At 34.3% G+C, this 21,359-nt stretch overlaps 1 protein-coding gene across 1 annotated transcript in view; it reads right to left on the reverse strand.

Moving 5' to 3' along the window:
- The window catches only part of NPAS2 (neuronal PAS domain protein 2), a 58,511-nt gene that overhangs the window by 1,947 nt on the left and 35,205 nt on the right, over positions 1–21,359 (reverse strand). Inside the window, exons 6-18 of the mRNA XM_087726244.1 lie at positions 20,680–20,800; positions 19,805–19,918; positions 16,884–17,002; positions 15,584–15,666; positions 14,074–14,180; positions 12,377–12,524; positions 11,150–11,231; positions 9,726–9,864; positions 7,929–8,023; positions 6,686–6,820; positions 5,530–5,717; positions 4,378–4,467; positions 2,539–2,716 (exon numbers count right to left, since the gene is read on the reverse strand). Of these exons, the coding sequence (XP_087582370.1) occupies positions 2,539–2,716; positions 4,378–4,467; positions 5,530–5,717; positions 6,686–6,820; positions 7,929–8,023; positions 9,726–9,864; positions 11,150–11,231; positions 12,377–12,524; positions 14,074–14,180; positions 15,584–15,666; positions 16,884–17,002; positions 19,805–19,918; positions 20,680–20,800 (1,599 nt within the window). The remainder of the gene's footprint in view (positions 1–2,538; positions 2,717–4,377; positions 4,468–5,529; positions 5,718–6,685; positions 6,821–7,928; positions 8,024–9,725; positions 9,865–11,149; positions 11,232–12,376; positions 12,525–14,073; positions 14,181–15,583; positions 15,667–16,883; positions 17,003–19,804; positions 19,919–20,679; positions 20,801–21,359) is intronic.

Consider the following 21,359-nt stretch of genomic DNA (forward strand, 5'->3'; position numbering starts at 1 on the left):
CAGTGATTGATAGCATCTATTAATAGATTTTATTACTGTTAAAGTGGGTTCATATCATCTCCTACATTAAGTTCACCATGAAAAAATGACTTATTTTAAATACCAGCTTACTGGCTATAATATCAAAAACAAAGTCAAGTCATCATTCTGGGAGTTCCCATGTAGCAAAAGGAAAAAACAAAAGGAACTGGGAAGTTATTATGATGTATAAAACAAAAGGAAGTGCACTTGACAAAGACAATGTGGTAAAGTCAGATTTAGAAATAATGACCTCGTGTACACTGCCCGTTTTCCTGCACAATAGTCACATTAAAACAGTTTGTTCCAAACTGAAGGAGGTGGGTAATTAAGAAATATGAAAAATAAATATATTGATGCTTGTATGATGTACATAAAAATAGCTATATACAGTATTGAAATTCTAATTTACAATTAGTTTCCTCCTATGTTTAGAAACATTTGAAATATGTCTAATAGAGAAGGCTCTTCTTTTTGCTCTCATGCTAAAATTTTGAACTATTAGTAGAATACTGTAAGTAAATGTACTTCAAAATGAAACTATTTTAAATCAGTTGAAATCTTTAAATATAAAGGAGAGAGTTTAAACAGCAGGAGCTCAGAAAACAAATACATAATATCAAAGAAAAACTTTAATTAGAGTAAGTTACCTAAGAGGGTTTTTCTTAATCCTTGCATCAATCAATAAGAATGAAAAACAACTCCTATATTTCCTATAAACATAACAAAAAGCTACATGCATATGTGAAAGAGGAAGTTCACAAATTACACTCTTAATAATTTTGCTCAAAGGTATTTGCAAATATCCTTTGGATGATATAGCATTTCTGTAGACATACCGTACAGTAGTTTTATCAAAAAACAATTCAAATTATCCTTCTTGTATGATAGACTACAAAATTAGATAGCTTTAGCGGAAAGATGGTATTAGGGAATATAGATAGTAAGTGTATGGATTATTCTTGAAAAACTTAGGTTTTTGATTTCTGTTCATTTTTGTTTGGTAAGAAAACTTTGCTTAATTGATTGATGAAAGTTGTTATGGGAGGGTTGAGTTCCGTTATCATTTAAACTGCATTTATAAACTGCATAATTATCTGAACTATTGGTTAACATTTTGGTGAAACAATATTTAAATTTTACAAAGTTTTAATATGATTCAAAGTTAAGTGCAATGTGTTGAGGATTTTGGTTGGCAGTCATTATGAATATCATAGTACAGGCAATGATTATGAATTTTTCTATATGTATCTTATTTTAATTGAAGATAATAAATATTTTGATTACAATAGAATCAGCACCTATAGTAATATGTTGACCAAAAAAAGGATCCTTCAGAATGCAAACATCACAATATAGCAATTGGAATACATTATTGATGGCGATAGTTTAAAGATTAATATGAAAGACTAGTTTAAATGTGATTGTGTTGATGCAATAAAAAAACTCCATTTGTACCTTACTAAAAAAAAAGATTTACAGTAGGTCAAGAAAGGCCCTAAATGCAATCAGGCATAATATCAAATCAAATGACAATGAATATAAATAAAACCTGGGGTTCAATATGGTATAAAATAGATATATAATATAACTCAAGAAATAGTATTTGCAATAAGTCTGCTATAGGAATTATTTTTAAGATAGGATGCTTTTCCTGCATATATAGGTAGTCCTTAACTTACGTCACAATTGAGCCCAAAAATTTTATTGCTAAATGAAACATTTGTTAAGTGAATTTTGCCCCATTGTATACCCTTTCTTCCCACAGTTGTTAAGTGAATCACTGCAGTTGTTAAGTTAGTAACACAATTAAGTGAATCTGGCTTCCCCATTCACTTAGGTTGTCAGAAGGTCACAAAAGGGGATCACATGACCCCTGGGACACAGCAACCGTCATAAATGAGTCAGTTGCCAAGCATCTGAATGTTGATCATGTGACCATGGGAATGCTACAATGGTCATAAGTATGAAAAACAGTCATGCATCACTTTTTTCAGTGCTGTTGTAATTTTGAACAGTCACTAAAGGAATTGTTGTAAGTCAAGGCCTTCCTGTACAGTAGGAACTGGTAGACATTGATGTCAGAAACTAATCAGTTGTCAGTAACCAAGTCAGTAACTAATAAGTAATTCTAGCTGTGGTGGCACAGTGGTTAGAATAGAGTATTGCAGGCTAATTCTGCTGACTGCTGATTGCCAGCAGTTATAATCTCACCAGGTTGATTCAGCCTTCTGTCCTTTTGAGGTTGGTAAGATGAGAACCCAGATTGTTGGAGGCAATATGCTGACTCTATAAACCACTTAGAGAAAACTGTAAAAGCACTGTGAAGCGGCATATAACTCTAAATGCTAAATGCTAATGGCCAAAATCACTTTTTGCAACTAGAAATAAATTCTCTTCATTGCTATGTAAAGAACAATGAAGAAACTTTATTACTTTTTCTTAAGCAGGGTTTCTGTTGCCCCTCCAGCTAAAAGGACATTCAAGTCAGATTTACATCATATATTTGTTCCAGCCCACCTGAAGGTAGCATTGCTGTGGAAGATGTTGATGCATAGATTGCAAAGATGAGGATTGAGATGATAGTACTCCAGAGAATCCAGGGTGCAATCCTGATTGTCTCATAAGCACCACTGGTGTACCGTTGCTGGAAGTTTGTGCTTCCAAATCTTGGCAAGATTGTATTTTTTGAAAATACCTATGAAAAGAAACAGTCTTGCGATTTTCAGTAAAAAAAAACTCCGTACAGCAAAATCTAAATTTTATTGATTAGAACAACAGATGAAAATATGAAGCATTAAGCAACCAATTCTATTCATTTCTACTCTTCATGAAGAGTCTGCGTATCTAAAATCCTTTTGATGAGTCTCCCAGCATGACAGAAGCTAAGCAGGGATGACAGCAATGTTGTAAAGTCAGAAACTGATTTGATGTTGTGCTATTTTTGTTTTGGCACTAATAAGATGACCACTGCTTCTTCCATTCAGAGATAAAAGAGTTGGAAACTATGGAATTGTATTTAAATTAGAAATTGAGGATTTGGGCATTACAAAGAAAATTAAAGAAAAACATCTTCAAACGACTAAAGAAGATTTGTTGCGGATGTATCAGTAGGAGAGAGTTATTTTCTCCAGAGGTTTACCATAGATATTACTATATCCTGGATAATTCATCCTATGAAGCCCATGTTTTCTACATAAGCCTCCAGTTGTGAGAAAGCCATATGCTGTATGAAAGATGTACAAAGGTTTCATTTCCTAACTGGAACTGCAGCTCTGTTGGTGACTACATTTGATAAGCCTGTTGCTAAGCAATATTTGCATTTGCTGGATGACTCTGTAGCAGTTTTACTTGAAGCTCTCCTGAGCTATGAGCTTCATCATTATGAATCTAATCTTTGATGGTCTTGATTTTGTTCTATTAGAATTTACATCTTGCCTGGATATATTGTTCTGCCTAAACGTGGACCTCAACTTTTTAAAATTTCGCTAAAATGTGAATTCATGACAACCATCTCAGCCCTGCCTCCCAGATCCATTCATCATGTGACAAAGACTATGAAGTGTAACTGTAGAACTGTAGAAACCAGGAGTCTGTGTGTTTTGGGCATGAAATCCTATGGGCCAGTCACTCTTTCTCATTCCTAGGAAGAAGAGGGTAATGGCAAACCACTTCTGGAAATGTTGACAAGAAAACTGCAGGGACTTGTCCAGGTATTTGCCACAAGTCAATACTGAGTAAAAGACATGGAAAAAATTACTAGTGGTACAGTTCTATTATGGCAGCACATATATTTCTATATTCTATATTCTAAGTATCACGGAATCAGCTTACACACAAAACAGAGATTGCTACATGACTCGAATAGGAAAAAAAATAGTCTACCTGGAGAATTGGGATGTGAAAGTTTAATGGGGGAAGCGGGACGTGAACTATACAAATAGCTCTCATTATTTATGGGAGTTACAGTCCAATGAGCAAGCCGTGATAACAAAACCACTGTCATCAAGACAAGAAAAAATCATTTTAAGCATAAGGTAAAACCTGTCACCATTTTGCACAAGCATATAAAAACAAAATTCTCCAAATTTTGCAGACCCATTAAAATGTTTCCTTTGGATTCTGAGGTCTGGTGTCTTTTTATCTACAGATACACGCATACACAGAACCATGGTTAACAACAACCCCTTGTATGTTTAATGTACAGCAGGAACTGCATAAGGACTGTTGTTCCATAATGACTGTTTGTTTAGTCTATGTAGCACCATTAAATTATATGAAGATTCATGATTTAATGGTGAATGCTGTTTCTCTCATACATTTTGAAACTTCCCCTACCAAAAGTTTCAGGAGACATACTTTTCATTGTGTCCAGCTGCATCAACATCTGTTATCCTTGCATGACAGGATCCAGGCACCATTGGCTGAACAGGTTGACTAAGTAGCAGTCTAGACAACCAGAAATTAAAGAACATATTTAATGCCAGAACAAATAAATTGAACAGAGGAAGGAAGGGAGGGAGGGAGGGAGGGAGGGGGGGATTTGCATGTTAGACGGTCAGAAGGTTAATATCTGAACGTTAAGCAGTCATGTGAAACAGAGCACTGTGAATCATTCTATTACAGAGAGTCCTCGTCTTACAACCATAATGGAGGCCAGAATTGTGGTGATTAAGTAGGTCACTACATGTCTGTGCCAGGTTTATGGCCTTTTTTGCAGTAGTCATTTTTTGCAATGCACTTTTTTTTGGCCAAATACAATACCAGCAAATAAAATGCCAAAAATCATGTTTACACAACTATGGGATACTGCAAACAGCCATATATGCAAGCTGGTTACCAAATGGCATTATGGGTGCGGCATGCCCACACACAACCCCCCTGTGCTCTCCCCGCTTATGGCACATGAGCCAAAAAAGGTTCGCCATCGCTGACGTAGATCAAAAATGTATTTCTGAATTTTTTTGTGTATTTTTCAATATATTAAATTTCCTGATATAACTTTGGTATATGTCACCAGAAAAGAATGTATAATGTTTTCTTAAACTTATGTTGGAAATGTAATAAAAAAGAAGGGACATTTTACATGCTTGGTAGACATATAAAATCCAGAAAATTTTGGACTCAATTACATATAATAATTCAGTAATTTTTAAAATTCCCATCTTTGGCATTTTTGTCTTTGCTCTTCCTTCTTTCTTTTTTCATTCTAAATATTAATTCTTCTTAGTTTTTATTCTTTTGTTTTAAAAAACCTTCCTGATGAAAGAATATAACTTTCTACATATTTATGATTTTAACCTGTGACATAACTTTTAAAAATGTGTACCTTTTCTATGCTCTGCATAATATTGCTTACATGAAACAAAATAGCAGAGTAGGTTATGCATGCATGTCTATATGTCTGTTACAGTAATAATCTAAACCTCTCATAAAATTTGTAACTATATTATTGCAAATAAAGATGGATATCTGTCTTAAAAAAAGAAAGCTTACTGCATTTCTTTTTACCTTAGTTGTCGATCATGGCCCAGATCTGTAAGGCTGTGCTGGAGGCTGCTATCCTGTGAAATAGCAGGAGATGGTGCTATCGCCAAAGATGGTGAGAGCACAGAAGAATTGCTCAAGGGCGATGTTAAATTGCCAGAAGAATGACAATTATCTTGAATCTCTTCCGAGGTTCTCACAGTTTTCTTATCCTAGAACAGTTTAAAGTAATAATAAGGTGCAGTGGCTCTGCCACAAACTTTTTTTATTTTGAGAAGTGACATATTTTGATTTCTCCTTCGTACTGAGCCTAGTAGCATAGATGGAGCTTATTCTGAGGTAACCTGCCTGTTTTTCACTCTTGATTGCTGAATAAAGGAGAAAGAGAGGAGGGGAATGGAATCTTCACATACCTGCAAAACTGTGGGAGCCTCAGACTTTCAATTCCCATCCCAGAGTCATGTACCACTGTGACAGGGTCAGGTCTCATGACCATAGCAAAAGTCATGCTACCAAGTTTGATAAATGCCTCAGAGTTGTTGTTATTAGGTATAAATTTTCTTAAATAAATAGCAAACCTAATCTAGTATTTATCAGCAGTTTTCTTATTATTATCAAATTAAGTATTAGAATTGCATAGGAAATTGTATTATTGCACATCTGAGGCTAGAACAAAGAGTTTTCCCTTGAGAACACATGAAATCTCTTATTCTAAATCAAGTTCTGGTTTAAATTCAAATATATTGTTCTCTATTATGAAGCCTTTTCTATTTATTCTAAAACAGATAAGATGAATAATTCATAATTAAGAAATTGCAAATCTCTAGTAAAGTGAAGCTCTAGATAGCCCTGGGATAAAGACCCTTTGTGCATAACTATGGCATGCAAAATCTTTAAGATCAAACAAGAATATTATAGGAACTAATGTAATGTAATATTCAAAATATGATGAAATATATAGGCTTTATTAGAAATTTATCAGTAAATGTTTCTTCCCTGAAATTATAAATAATATATATAAGCAGTGTGTGTGTGTGTGAGTGAGTGAATGAGTGTATGTCCATCCATCAAATAATCTTGTGATAAGTCTTGTATTCTGCATATTTTCAATTCAGTAATTGCAATTTGCTGGATAAAATAATTTGTTTAAATAATACATACTTTGGGGTGTTCTGCTTACCTGTATACTAGAATCATGTACCAGGCAGAGCTGTTCTTGGATTTTCTGCAGCTCTTCTTGCTGCCACTGAATGTTGGCTTGTAGTACACGAGTCCGCTGCTCAAGTTGGTTCTTGATGGTTTGGAACATAGTAAACTGGGCAGAGAGTTTAAGCAAGAAATCAAGATTTCTGAATCTCTTTTTACTAGGTTTGGTCAATATCATAAAGCCGTGGATCTCAAACATGCACCCCCCCCCTCCAGTCATTTTTGGGGGACTTAGAGTACTTCTTGAGAAGGAATGGGCCAGCAGGGGCCTGGGTTTATCAAGCTCAGCTGCGTAGAATGTTCTCCCTTGGGCTCGGACAGCTAGGCTCCAAACTCAGCGCTGCATTAGCATGTTGTTGGAGCCCGACTTGTCTCCATCGTCTTGCCTTATTACAGCTGGGGTAGAGAATGATACCCCAGCTGTTACATGGACAGGACAGGGCAGGGCATTTTAGCATTCCTGGATGAACATCAGTGTTTCAATCTTGAGATTAGTGGATATCAACTCCCAGAATTCCCCAGGCTGAAGTCCACCTATTTTAGAGCTTTCAAGATTAAGGAACACTGGTCTACATGGAGATTTCTGTTGCCAGCATCATTCAACTTGCAAGTGCTTTTATCATTGTTACTGCACTTATACATATTTCTTGTTGTTAGTTGCGAAGTCGTGTCCAACCCATCACAACCCCATGGACAACGTTCCTCCAGGCCTTCCTGTCCTCTACCATCCTCTGGAGTCCATTTAAGCTCACGCCTACTGCTTCAATGACTCCATCCAGCCACCTAAGTCTCTGTTGTCCCTTTCTTCTTTTGCCCTCAATCTTTCCCAGCATTAGGCTCTTCTCCAGTGAGTCCTTTTTCTAATTGTTCACTTTGTGTTCATGAGTTCCATTACATAATGTTAGCACAGAGATCTTGATGTCCAGATGTTTCCATCCATTTAGCACTGGGGAAACCAATGGAAAATAAAACTCCTAGGTGTAGCAAAATGAGTTGGTTTAAAGGGCCAGGGCATGCTCAGAGAATTACTTCTTGCCAAAATAACAGTGTGAATAAAACTGTTGTTACATAATCTTGCAAATTTAATAAAAAATAAAAAAATTCACATACATTTTATGCTTCCTCCTTGTTTGGAGCAGATTTTTCTTCATATGTAAACTCTAAAAATATATCTTAAAATGTCAATAGAAATATATACATTTATTGTTACATCTTACTTCAGTTGTAGCAGGTAGGTTAGACCTCTGTTTTGGTAAGTTCTGCTGTGAGATTTGCAATGCGGAAGACTCCAGGATAGGCTTTGTTATTGTGGCTGTAAGATATGTTCATAGTAAATCATCATTAAATGACAATATTTAATGTTTTTACATACATCTAAATCTGTTACATAGCCAGCTATACAGCAAATAGACCACATTGCTCAAGCAATCTGATTGAGTCATCCCTAGCTCCTTGGTTCTGCCTTATTATGCCTATTTTTTAAAAAAATATCTTGTGTAGCAAAATGCATTACGGAAGTTATCACAGGATAAATCATGCCATTTGCTTTTTAAAATATATTTATGGTTTTATGCTGAACTGAGAATGAGGATGTACTTGGTTTCTTCTTGTTCACTGCTGGGTGAGAAGACATACATTCACAACAAAACTGAACGTGTGCCATGGTGGCACAGTGGTTAGAATGCAGTATTGCAAGCTAACTTTGCCCACATCCATCAATTCAATCCTGACCAGTTCAAATTGACTCAGCTTCCATCTTTATGAGGTCAGTGAAATGAGAAGCCAGATTGTTGGTGGCAATATGCTGACATTTACAGTATAAACCACTCAGAGAATGCTGTAAAGCACCATGAAACAGTATATAAGTCTAGGTGTTGTTGCTATTGTTATAATTCATTGATTAATGAATAATAATTAATTAATTAATTCAATTTCTATAACTGCAACTTATCCAAGTGATTCTGGATTATTTACATGGCCAGTATTCATTATTTATTTATTTATAATTTTATTATTTATTAGATTTATTTGCCATCCATTTTACTTCAAGACCTGAATTTAACAGACAGGGCCTCTTTTAAAACCTTTGTCTGTAAAATGCAGTTTCTGTATACCTATTACTTTAATGGTCTGGCAACTTGCATGGTCTTTTTAAAAAAAACACAGGTATTTTAAAATAGTGCTTCTTAAAGGCATGCTGGATAAGTAGTTTAAGGTTGAAACCTTATTCATTCTTTTGCTTTATTTATTTGCAGCTTTGGGTTCATTTGTCTGCAAAGTTCTAAATAAATGTGAAAGCAAGGGTGGATTTTTGAATTTTGACCAATTGTTACAGAAGACAGAAATTAGAAAGAAAGACAGTTGTAATAATATCACAGGCAGGGACTGACTGTTTATTGTCATATTTTTGGTTACACTAGAATAAAATATCTTCTTGTGTGTTTCGGGTCTTTTCGTTAAGCTTTCTTTTGGAGGGCGTTCAGGGTAAGATAAATTTTAAAAACTAATCCAAATTTTTGTAATAATGTTCAACCTAAAATATTTGAACCAAATGTTTCACATGGTTTTTTCTACCACTATACTATCATAGCTTTACAATGCAAATAGGTTAGCATTTATTGAAGCAACATTCTGAGGGATACTGTTCATCCAAATATTTCATTCTGTACTGTTGACTTGGTTCAAACCTTACCTGAGCTCAATTTACTAGATGGCTTTATGGAAGCAATGTAGCTGAATATAGGTGAAAAACAGGCAATCTAATCATAAGGGCCAAGTGATTATTAGCAGGTGTAGATTTGATATGACATTATGATGGCCAGTGGTAGTCAATGTTATATAAAATAATAATTTTAAAAATTATCATGATACCCATTATATTATATTAGTTTAATCTTTCACATTTCTTTTATACAAATTATGTTATAATCTTTATAATTTATCCTATACTGGGTCAAATAATACATTTCAGTTCTTCACTCCAAATTAGCATTTTGAGAAAAACCATAACTTACATGCCATTTCAGGCAAGGATGAAGGCAAAGATTTGTGTAAACCATGAAAAGACATAGAAAATATCTGGCTGTTCAGTACCGTTGTGTCTAATTGAAGTGATTTAAAATGCTGTTGAGGATTCAAATCTGGGACATTGTCCTTGAAAATAAAGCAAAAATATTTATCATGCTAAGTATAAATGTAGACAGAAAAACCTTAAAAGAGTGTACAAAGGAATTAGTATTAGCCACATATTCTTTTGAACACAACACTTCTGTAGCCTTTCAGAAGTGCATATGGAGCTTCATATGTCCCATGAACACAAGCAAGAGTGACCTCAGAATCAATCCTCCCTTTGCATTTCAAGCATTCCAACATGCTTCTTCGAGATGAAAAGATGAATACACAACAGGTATGTATCAAGATACAACAGGTCACTGCAAGTTACAGCAGTCAAGCCCCAAGTTGGTTGGCAAACCCGAAATGAAAGAAACACATAAATTTCAGAAAAGCAATTTTTGCACTTTTCAGAAATAAAAATATAATTTTGAAAACTGTAAATTCCTAGGCAGACCTCCACAGGCAGGGTCACTGTGCTTTAAAGCATTTCCTGCCCAAAGCCTGGAGTAGAGTTAAAGTTAGGATCTTCTCACACCCACTAACCTTCTTCTCCACTTCCTTCCCACTGTCTTCCACAACAGTAGCCCCAACTGTATATTATCTAAATCAAGGGTAGTCAACCAGTTCCACAGTAATGGTGATTTATAAAGTAGGAAGTAACTTTATAAAATTTAAAAAGCAGAGTTACAGCAAACCCCTACCGCCCACCATGAAAGCTGGAATGCCCACTAGTGGGTGGTAGGGACCAGGTTGACTACCACTGATCTAAATTATGTAGCACTTTATCTGCAGTCAAAATGTAACTTCATTCATTGCTCTGATTTTTCTCTAGATAATGTAATACAAGAAAAGTAAGTTGTCCCTGGGGATTTAACTTCACTAGTCATTGTCAAGTATAGGCAGCAGCATTCATGTCAATTTGGAGATCATGAGCTGGTGCTGTCAGAATATGTTTCCCGAGTCATGTAGCCAGCATGCTGTCGTAGAGCACTTTTTCCTCTCCACAGAAGTGGCACCTATTTATCTACGTGCATTTGCATGCTTTCTAACTGCCAGGTGGGCAGGAGCTAGGCAAAAACAGGTGCTCACCCCATCATGCAAACCCTTTCCAGCCAATAAGCCTAGCATCTTAATTGCTGATTCATCGCACCAGCCAATATAATACAATATCATTCAAAAATTACCTAAAATTTGAGAGTTAAAATAAAAAACATTTGGGCCAAAACATTGGAGAAAAATTTTGTATGTGTACATAAATTCACATTAATCCAGCCCAAATACTTTAAAACTGCTGATGAAAAAAAATGTAGGCATTCTGTTATACCTTTAATATTGAAGAGATGATATCTGTAGGTGTATCTTCTAAAATCAGATTTTGCTGCCTTTCCACTCGAACATCTGCATAACTGATTGAACATTATAATTTTCCGTGGAGAATTATATCCATTCTATCATTTTCAAGCTCTAATGCTTATAATTAATTATTTATTACATGAAACCTGAATGTATTATGTAATTAAAACAAGAAGTTTATCTAATTCAAACATGTATAATGGATTACATTTTATATCTACAATAAGTGTATTCATATATGTAAAATAAAAAGAAAATATTGTCTCTAATCATAGCGTATACCTTGATAGGACTAGGTTTCAGGCAAACAACATAGCTTTGGAGACCATTACTGGTTCTTTAGATCCATAACAACAAGTTTCATAAGTACATATAACTAATACATAAAATTTGATGACATGGGTTGCTTCCTGCTTTCACTGGCCATATTTCTACAACAGGCTGCTCCAAAATGTATTATATAAACAACCAAGCTGCTCTACTTTCCAAATAGTGTACCATCAGATTTAACTTTGATATTTTCTTTGGAATCCAGCTAACATGTCACTCTGCTCAGTTCATAATAAACATTAGAATTCCTATTTTTATTCCCTAGTTTGAGCCAACCCAGGTGTTATTTCCAGTGTCACACCACACTAAATACAATCAACAAGATTATCCTCATCTATCTTACCAGAAAACTGAAAAGACACAATTTGTTACATTTCTAATAATTATTTATCTGCCTACTCTCAGAACTTTTTAAATTTCATAGATTTAAGAAGCAGTCACTATACCACTTTTAACTTTTTCATTTCTATTACTACCATGGAGAAGCCAAATATCTTATTAAAGTTATTTACAATTTATTTTACAATTATTAAATAAAGTAACATAAAATATAGCAAATAACTTATTAAAGTTAATTATTATGTTTATTTATAATTCCAGAAAATTCAAAGTATTGACTGCAGTTTTCCATATCATTTAGAACAGGGGTTCAAACTGGCGGCCCACAGTCTGGATGCGTTATGTGCAGGCCACGCCCACCCAAGCTCCATGACTGGGGAAAATGTTGTGAAATGTCACGTGACAGCAATAGGATGTGGCAAGTTTGACACCCATGATTTAGAGAAACAGACACCATTATTGTAGATTGAGTGGCCCTTAAGCTAGAGCTTCATACTCTCCTGATAGCATGTTAATTGATTTTCCATACCTCAATACTGTATGAGTGCACACAATGAATTCCGGTTTTGAGTTCCATTGATGGTAGGTGATATAGTAATGTGTTTGTAGCCAGATCCATTGCTGTCCTTTGGTCAGAAATCGATAGCAGCAAGATTTCCCTTTGCCAAATTGCATCACTATTGGTGGATAGAAAGAAAATTGCAAAAATTTCAAATATGTCAGTTAAAAATTATTCTGGGAGATTTATGAATTCCCCAGCACTCTCAAATTTCCCTGATACACGAATTAGCTTGCTAAAAGTGAAATAATGCATAATATCTAAATATTTAAAGTACATAAATTTCTTTGATTACATGATTATACGGATTATCAAGCTTATAGGAACATTTTAAGTAGGATGTGCTTATAGATTTCTGTTCTGCCCCCCCTTGTCCTACACCAAAGCACACCGAGACAAAGATACTTCAAGGATTTATTAACACACAGACTAACCTTGGCAGCAATCCAGCCTGCCAAGCTAGCCATGAGAGTTCTCCAGCTCTAGTAAACCCGTTGATTCCTGCAACGAGCGTGTGCAAAGCCATTCCTTTTATAGTCTTGAGAGGAGCATAATTACCACCAGCTGAGTTCACTTATCTCCTGTAACTGCGCAACTATTCTTTATGCCTATTAGCCCTCCGTTGCTGGGCATCCAGGACCAACTCCTTTGTCTCCTCCCCACTGCTCCAAGGCTCAGGCACCTCCTGGTGGCCAACCAGCCTCTCTGTGCTCTTCTCGGAGTTGGAACCCTGTCCAGGGTCCTCCACATCCTCTAGAGACGACTCATAGGGCCCCTCACTGTCAGAGTCTGGTGGCAGCTCCAACAGCTCCTGCTGGGCCACAACAGATTTCTATCTCTAGCATATTCCCCTAATGAATAAAAATCCTATACAATTTATACTATAATTTAATTGCATTATTGGTGTGCAAAATGTGTGAACTATTTATTCAATCATAATCTTTGAGAGTAGCTGAATTTTATTGCTATATTATAATTTATATTACATATTTGTTATTATTATTATTTTATAATAATACTACTATGTACTATTATTTTATATTTCCTTTTGCTTTGAGAATGTAAGCAAAATTTGATAATGTAGCAGCAGTAAAAGGAAAATTGCTTGCATGCTGATGTCTGTGATTTATTAAATGAGAAGGAATTGGGCCTTAGGTTTTCTTTCTAACACAGGAGAATTAAGCACAAATCTAACTTGTCAAACTGAAAGGTTTTAACTGAATTTTGCACAGATAGTATAGACCAATTGGCTTAAGCCTGACCTGCAGATTTTGGATTAATATTACAAGGAGTGGACCATGTTCAGTTTTACAAATTAGCTTTTCCGCATTTAAGGTTTTGCTAATTAATAATTAAATATCTGTAGTATTTTATGCCTATCACTTCTGAGATTTAATAAAACGAATGAAGAATAAAATGTAGCCAAAATTAACTCACATTATCTCCATCACTTGTCTTAAATACCGTAATTACTTTTTCAACAATACTCCTTAAATTCCAAATTACAGATATTTAATATCTGCATAATTTTGTAAATATTATGCAAAGTTTCATAGAATACAGGTTTACATTGACATCAGCTCACCACCTGTTTTTTTATTTTTAATACAACACAGGGCAACAGCTGTCTCCTTGGATTCTTATGCCCACAGGAAAGCAATACTCACAGTGTTCATGGCATCGTGCCAAGAGCTGTAGGTCATCTATATGATAGTAATCATATCCAGACGTTCCCAGCACTTCAAAAGGCAAATATCCTATAATTGGTGGGGCTCTGTATTATGATAAATAATTTTGTTTGAGTTTTGCAAATATGAAGAACAGTATTTGAGTTCTGTGGTCAAACAGAGAGAATTCCAACATACAGATGTGCGTGTCAGCACAACTGACACAAAGGGACAGATGTGTTATTGCTGTGTACTACCAGAATACAGGAAGAATATATACAAATACCTTGCAAAAACCTTACCAAATCATTTTTAAGTATTAGAATAAGGAAACAAAGCAGAGAAGTTAAAAGCAAAATCAGTGGGAAAAAGTTAACTAATTTATGACTGGGAGCAATACAAGCTACAAGACTGGTATCAAACAAAAACAACTAAATTCCAAGTTGAATTTTAAAAAGAAAAATACGATAAGGAAAAACAATGTAAATAGTTTTAGGCAACACTATTGCAATAGATTGGGGAAAGTACTGATAGAATCTGATAGCCATGTCTTAAAGTTTTTTAAAGGACGATCCTTTCTAATTAAGGGTAAAGGAAGACTATCATATGCCCTGTCTATATAATTTGATATCACAAATTGAAAGACAAGAAAATGTGTGGTAGGGGCTTTTTGGTTGTGATTGTTGATTTAAAAACCAAACATTAAGAGTGTAGGTAACAATCTCATATACAATTTTGAGACTACCATATTCTAAAGGACAGACATAACTCATTAGAAACAGGATGCATAAAAATTAATAATGGTTCCATTATTAAGACTATGCAGTATTACCTGGGTCAAAACTGAAAGTTATAATTAATCAAAATTAAAGTGGGAGCTAATTTTTTACAATCTGCCTTCCTCTGACAAATCTTTTGCATCATTTTCTGCCTACCCAGTTGGCAAACTTATAAATGTTCAAAATAAATAAAAGAATACAATTTTGGAGGGTGCCCAATTCTAAAGAGCAGCTTTTGAAAGATAGGCTACTTATATGAATAAGTTGAAGTAGCAAATACTTGGTCCCATGTTTCTCCTAATTAGGTTACCTTGAAAAATTCAATTCAATGTGATTTTTTTGATTATTTAAGAAAATATAACCTTGTGAATACAGAATTATATTTTTAAATTTTTTTTCTTGATTCTAGTTTTTGTATTAACTTTAGGAATTCTGTATATATCTATATTCTGCATATTGCCTGACTAAAAGACCAATGCAACCACATTGGTTCATTTTCTTAAAATATACATTCTACTTTATATCAGCATATACAAGTAGCCCATTCAACAGACATCATATACTTCCAAAATTACAAAAATTAATGTTGACTAACAAATGTTTGATTTAGTGATGATTTTAATAACGTATGCCATTATGCAATTATTTATAGAACAACCAAAGCACTACTTTATAAAACTTAATTCATGTCAACAACAATAATCAGGGGAGGGGGCACAGTTTATACTAACCTGTGATCCAGAAATAAAAATTTCCATTCCAAACTGTGTCTTGAAGTGAATTCCTCTAAAGATTCTTCAACTATGCACATTTCCTACATTAGAATTAAATTCTGTTAAGTGGCAGTAGTGCCTTTTCTCCCATTCCATTCATTCCTTAAAGCACAGGAAAGAATGAAAATAATTCCTGTATGTATGTATGTATGTATGTATGTATGTATGTATATATATGTATATATATATATATATATGTGTGTGTATATATATATACACATACACACATGTATATATATATATACACACATACATACATACATACATACATACAAACATATACATACATACATACATACATAAAATACTAGTTATTCTTGTTTATTAGTTTTAATTGATGAAAAATATGTTTATTTTGGGAGATTATTATGATGCCTTATGATTTCTGAAAAGAAGACAAAATGTTATAGGTCAGTGTTAGATATTGCTGGTAATAAAGACTCAAGAGCAACAAAAGAAGAATAAATTCCATTGTGAAGTGGAAAGTATTCTAGGTTTGCATTTTGTTTACAGCATGCCAGATCTGCTTAACTGAAGCACTTACATCCCCACACACAACCTAGCAGACCCTGTAGAAGATAAATGCTGATGCAATCCCTTTTCTTTTATGGTATACAACTTAACTCAGCTAAAATTAAAAGAGTTGACTGAATGCATGAAAAATGTCTTACTATACATTATGACTAAGTACAGATTATTCTCCAATAGGAGTCTTATTCCTTAATAATTAGATCCTTTGCTTTGACCTCATTAATGTATTGCATTAAAAAAAATTTTTTTTGCATACTTGATCATAGTCAAAACTAATTTCTGGTTTTGCCTATACATGCAAAAATATTGGACAAAAGACTTAATTAATTGCAGTGACATATGTAAGAAAAAGGTAATCTTCAAGAGAAAAATCCAAACAATGTTCATAATTTGATTGGAAATAGTATCTGCAGATAATAACTTGATTTACTTTTAACACTTCCTGTATTTGTATTTATTTCCATTCAGGAGCATATATATCAGCCTTCCCTAGTTTTGTTTTCTGTAGGGAGGCTGGTACTACAACTTCCAGAATTGCTAGGCAGTATCATTAAAATAACTTTCAAAATGTTGCCACAGCTTTCAGGCTGCTTTAATGAAAGGAAGAAGTGCTGAACTAATTCTCTCATTAGAAATGATCTGCAGTATTTCTTCTCAATCATTTCCAAGGCATGCACAATCCTAGATATCACTGTTATTGGTAAGATTCTAAGACAGACAAACTTGCCTTTAAAAACTGAGGGGTGGCCAGCCGAACAGTAGCAACAAAGCAGATTTGTTTTCCTTGTGGTGTTCTGTAACCCCTAGGAGCAGCCTCTTCAGCACTGTGACAGTCAGATAGAGGCACTGGATAAGAAAATTAGAAGGCAAAGGATTATGCCTTTCTGGCAAATTTGCTTTTGCTAACTCTTTTATACATATGAAATGTACTAATATGGAACATCCCACATCATTATCTGAATGCACTTTTCTGGCTGCATGCATCCATGCATGCATGTATGTATATATAAGAAATCTAGGCTATGTGGTAAGATAGTAAATGCCCCGTGTCTTCTAATGTGGACAGGAAAAGTGAGATTCGGATGTGAAAATAAGTCAGCTGAATCAGAATAGTACTGTAATTGGAAAGGGACTAATTTGCTATTCCAAAACACCATGCAATGGCCCTGTTTGGGTCATTTCTAAATTCCCTGTTTTATATTGGGGGCTTGGCTGGGAGGTGTCATTTATTTCATATGTAATCCACAAAGTTCAACCTTCACCAATTTACCAATAATGAAGTTTTATTTCAACTTGCAACACATTTTAAATTTTAAGGACTAACTGGAATGTTTCAGGAGATAAGTGACTCAAAAATGCCTGTCTTGCCTTTTAATATAGGGGAAGGACAAACATTTATAGGCTTCTAACATGATGAGTAATTAATCATAAACAGGAGATCTATGTTCTCATCAGTGCATACTTGGATAGCAACTTCATCATGGTTCTTATCCAAAATCTTTTGAAATGTCCAATGGCAGCTTTTAAAATGAGCAATCCTTTTCTCTTACCAATTTAAAATTAGTAAGCCACTATTTTACCAATTAATACTAATACAACTTAATTAGATAAAGATTACATTTTTGTGAAAAGATAAAATGCCAATAAATAAATAAACCAGAGGAAAAACTAGGAAATTATCCTGTTGGTGCCAACTATGTTGGTTCTAATTCTAATTCTAACATCATAAAGATAAAATTGCTGTCAAGCTGAACTTGACTTCTGATATTCAGTATACTGACATGTTCATCTTGTTTTTTCAGGAACAGTGTAGAAGTGTTTGCCTTATTCTGGGATGTTTCATTAACTTCCAAATCTTGCCTACAGCCCTGATATTAATGATTTCCAGTTCTAGTATTGAAGACCTATCCAACTTGGTCATTTGAAATCTGGTAGGTGCTACCACTACTATACCTTAGGTGCATTTTAATAAATAAATGAATAGAAGATAAACAATAATTACAAGAAGCAGTGGTGGGTTTCAAAATTTTTTAGAACCTCTTCTGTAGGTGTGGCCTGCTTTGTGGGAGTGGCTTGATGGCCATGTGACTGGGTGGGAGTGACTTGCCAGCCATGTGTCTGGGTGGGCATGGCCAACTTGTAAAATGTGGTGAAACTCACTTAACAACGTTCTTGTTTAGCAACCAAAATGTTGGCTCAGAAACTCTGGCATTTGAAGCATGCAAGTCTTAAAGCTGTCAAGTTACAAGACCCTTGCACCCCTAACCCTTTAGAAAAAACCCCCAGGGATGTTCAAACTTGACAGCGTTAAGACTTTAAGAGGCGAATGGGGCGATTGGTGAGCCAGCCAATCAGTGGGCAGTGGGCTGGGCAAATATGGTGCGGACAGGCGGGGGGGAGGGAGCTGGATCTGGTTCTAAACGGCCTGGTAGATTTGTGGAACCTCTTCTATAGAAGAGATTAGAACTGGCAGGAACCCACCCCTGACATGAAGGCAATTTAGCAAGAAGTATTGTATCTGTGGCCCTTTTATTTGGGGGTTTTCAGTTACTATATGTTTACTGCGCAATAATCATTGATGTAAAGAAAGGAGAAAAGATGTAGTATGGAGGAATTTACTTTTCTCATAAAATGGAAATGGAAGATACAGATTTCTTATAGAAAGATGTCAGTAATTTTAAAATGGTTAATTGTGCATTCTAGATCAGAAGACAGAGAACATATGAAGAAAAATAATGGAAGAAAGCAAAAATGTTGAATAAAAGATAAATAGGATAGCTAGACTTTGCTGTGAATGCCAATGTCGGAAAATGAGTTTTTACTGAGCTGCTAATTATACATCCGTGACAGATTCAAAAAAACTGAACCCAATAGAATAGAATTATTTATTGGCCAAGGGTGATTGGACACACAAGGAATTTGTCTTTGGTGCATATGCCCTCAGTGTACATAAAAAGACAAGATACATTCGTCAAGAATTATAAGGTACGACACTTAATGATAGTCATAGGGTACAAATAAGTAATCAGGAAACAATCAATATCAATATAAATTGTAAGGATACAAGCAACAAAGTTACAGTCATGCAGTCATAAGTGGGAGTTGATGGGTGATAGGAACAATGAGAAGACTAATAGTAATGCAGCAAAAGTGCTCCCCAAACAAGATTAATTAATGGGTTATTCTGAGAAATTGTTCATTTTTCCTGCATTTAAATTATGACTAAAAGAATGTTAGATGTCTGAAGCAGATGAAAGAAAGATGTCCTTGAGGAATGACATGGACAGCATGTAGAAATTACTGTTTGATTAAAGAAGATCTTATGGCCAATGGACTGTTTCGATCTGCAGGGTGAGTTCCAGTCATAATCATATGCATTTTGAAATAATTCCTATAAAGCTTCCTTAGCAAAATGTTACGAATTTCACTCTGAACTATGAAATGCTAATTGCATTTTAGAAAATATTCTTTGTTGTGCCAGTAATGTTAATGCTGACCTCTGAAATATTTTTAATCCAAGTACTGAATGTCAGCAAGTCATCTTTTTAAATACCTTTTAAGTATTTTTAAAATAGTTTCTTTTTAGAATTATATTTCACCATGTAAATGTGGTCATAATTTCTTCCTATAGAACTGAAAAGTTCTTACCATGATTGTAAGATAGAAAATTCCCTACAAATTTTATGTATTCATATGTTGGAAAATCCTTTGGATTCAGACTTCCTCGCAGAAGATGGCAATAAAATTCTAAATCCTCATTACCTGAAATTTAAATAAAATACTACAAGACATTAGTAAAATAATCATTATTCATTAATTATACAGTTTCTTATGAGTTATATAATTACACAAAAGGAAAACCCCCAATGAATTCAGTGATGCACAAGATTCCTATCTCAAAGTTTTGATGAAGCTTTGCATGAATCTAGGTTGTTCAGAACTATAAATAGATATTTCTCATGCATATTTAAATCAAGAATTGAGATTAGCACTTTTCCCATTATTCAGTACAATTTTATGAAATAAATCACACAGACTTAAAGATAATGAAAAGCAATGGAATGTAAAAGGCATTTCCCTTTTCTTTGCAATGTCTCATTTTCAAAAATAAAAAAGATACATTTTAAAATCTAAACTTGTTATTGTGAAACCTTTACCTATTTCCCATATAATATTTTTCTTATAATATTTTGTCTCAAAAATCATTTTGTATTAAAGAAACATAAATTTTGAGACTTTAAGAACAGTCATGTTAAAGGAATTCAATATGTAATCATAAAGTATTTTATTAACATGTCTAATTTCTGTAAGACTACAATTAATATAGCTGAAATCAATTGCATTTTAAGTTATAATTGTGTTAAATTGTACAGGTGAATATTGCCTACAGATATCGTTAATTTGAAAATTAAAAGTTAAATGGCTAATCAACGCCTTCTTTATTGTCTTATTTCATTTTGCATTGATCACAATATTTTAAGCCAACTTAAAAAGTTATTTACAAACTTTTTTTAATCACTCACATTTTAGATAATCCGATGAAACAGTATCCATTAGAAGCATATGAGAGGATAATATTTTAAAAATATCGGAATGTTCTTGTTCAGGGAGGAATTTTAACAAATTTTGATCCATGACTTCAGACTGTAAAATGACAAAACTCTATTAAAACGAAGATAGAAAATAGGCATCCCCATTCTTTCCATCATTTTGAAAATATTAAAATTTTAATTTTTACATCAAATCTGCTTGTATGCCTATTATTTTATCCTATATACAGTTGCAAGTAAAAGTATGTGAACCCCTTGGGATTACGTGGAGTTTTGCATGAATTGGTCATAAAATGTAGTCTGAACTTCATCTAAGTCACAACAATAGAAAAACACAGTCTGCTGAACATAATACTACACAAACATTAGATGTTGTCATGGTTTAATTGAACATAACATGTAAACATTCACAGTGCATGGAGGAAAAAGTATGTGAGCCCCTAGCCTAATGACTTCTCCAAGAGCTAATTGGAGCCAGGAGTGAGCCAACCTTGACTCCAATCAGTGTGATGATATTGGATGTGTTGCTGTCCTGCCCTTTAAAAACACACACCTGTTTTGGGTTTACTGGTTTCAAGAAGCAGTGTCTGATGTGACCCATGCCTCGCAGAAAAGAGCTCTCAGAAGACCTACGATCAAGAATTGTTGATTGC

The sequence above is a fragment of the Thamnophis sirtalis genome, unplaced genomic scaffold, assembly GCF_051295495.1.
Source record: "Thamnophis sirtalis isolate CommonGarterSnake01/CBP01778 unplaced genomic scaffold, rThaSir2_p1.2 scaffold_12, whole genome shotgun sequence".
In the NCBI taxonomy this organism is placed as follows: Eukaryota; Metazoa; Chordata; class Lepidosauria; order Squamata; family Natricidae; genus Thamnophis; species Thamnophis sirtalis.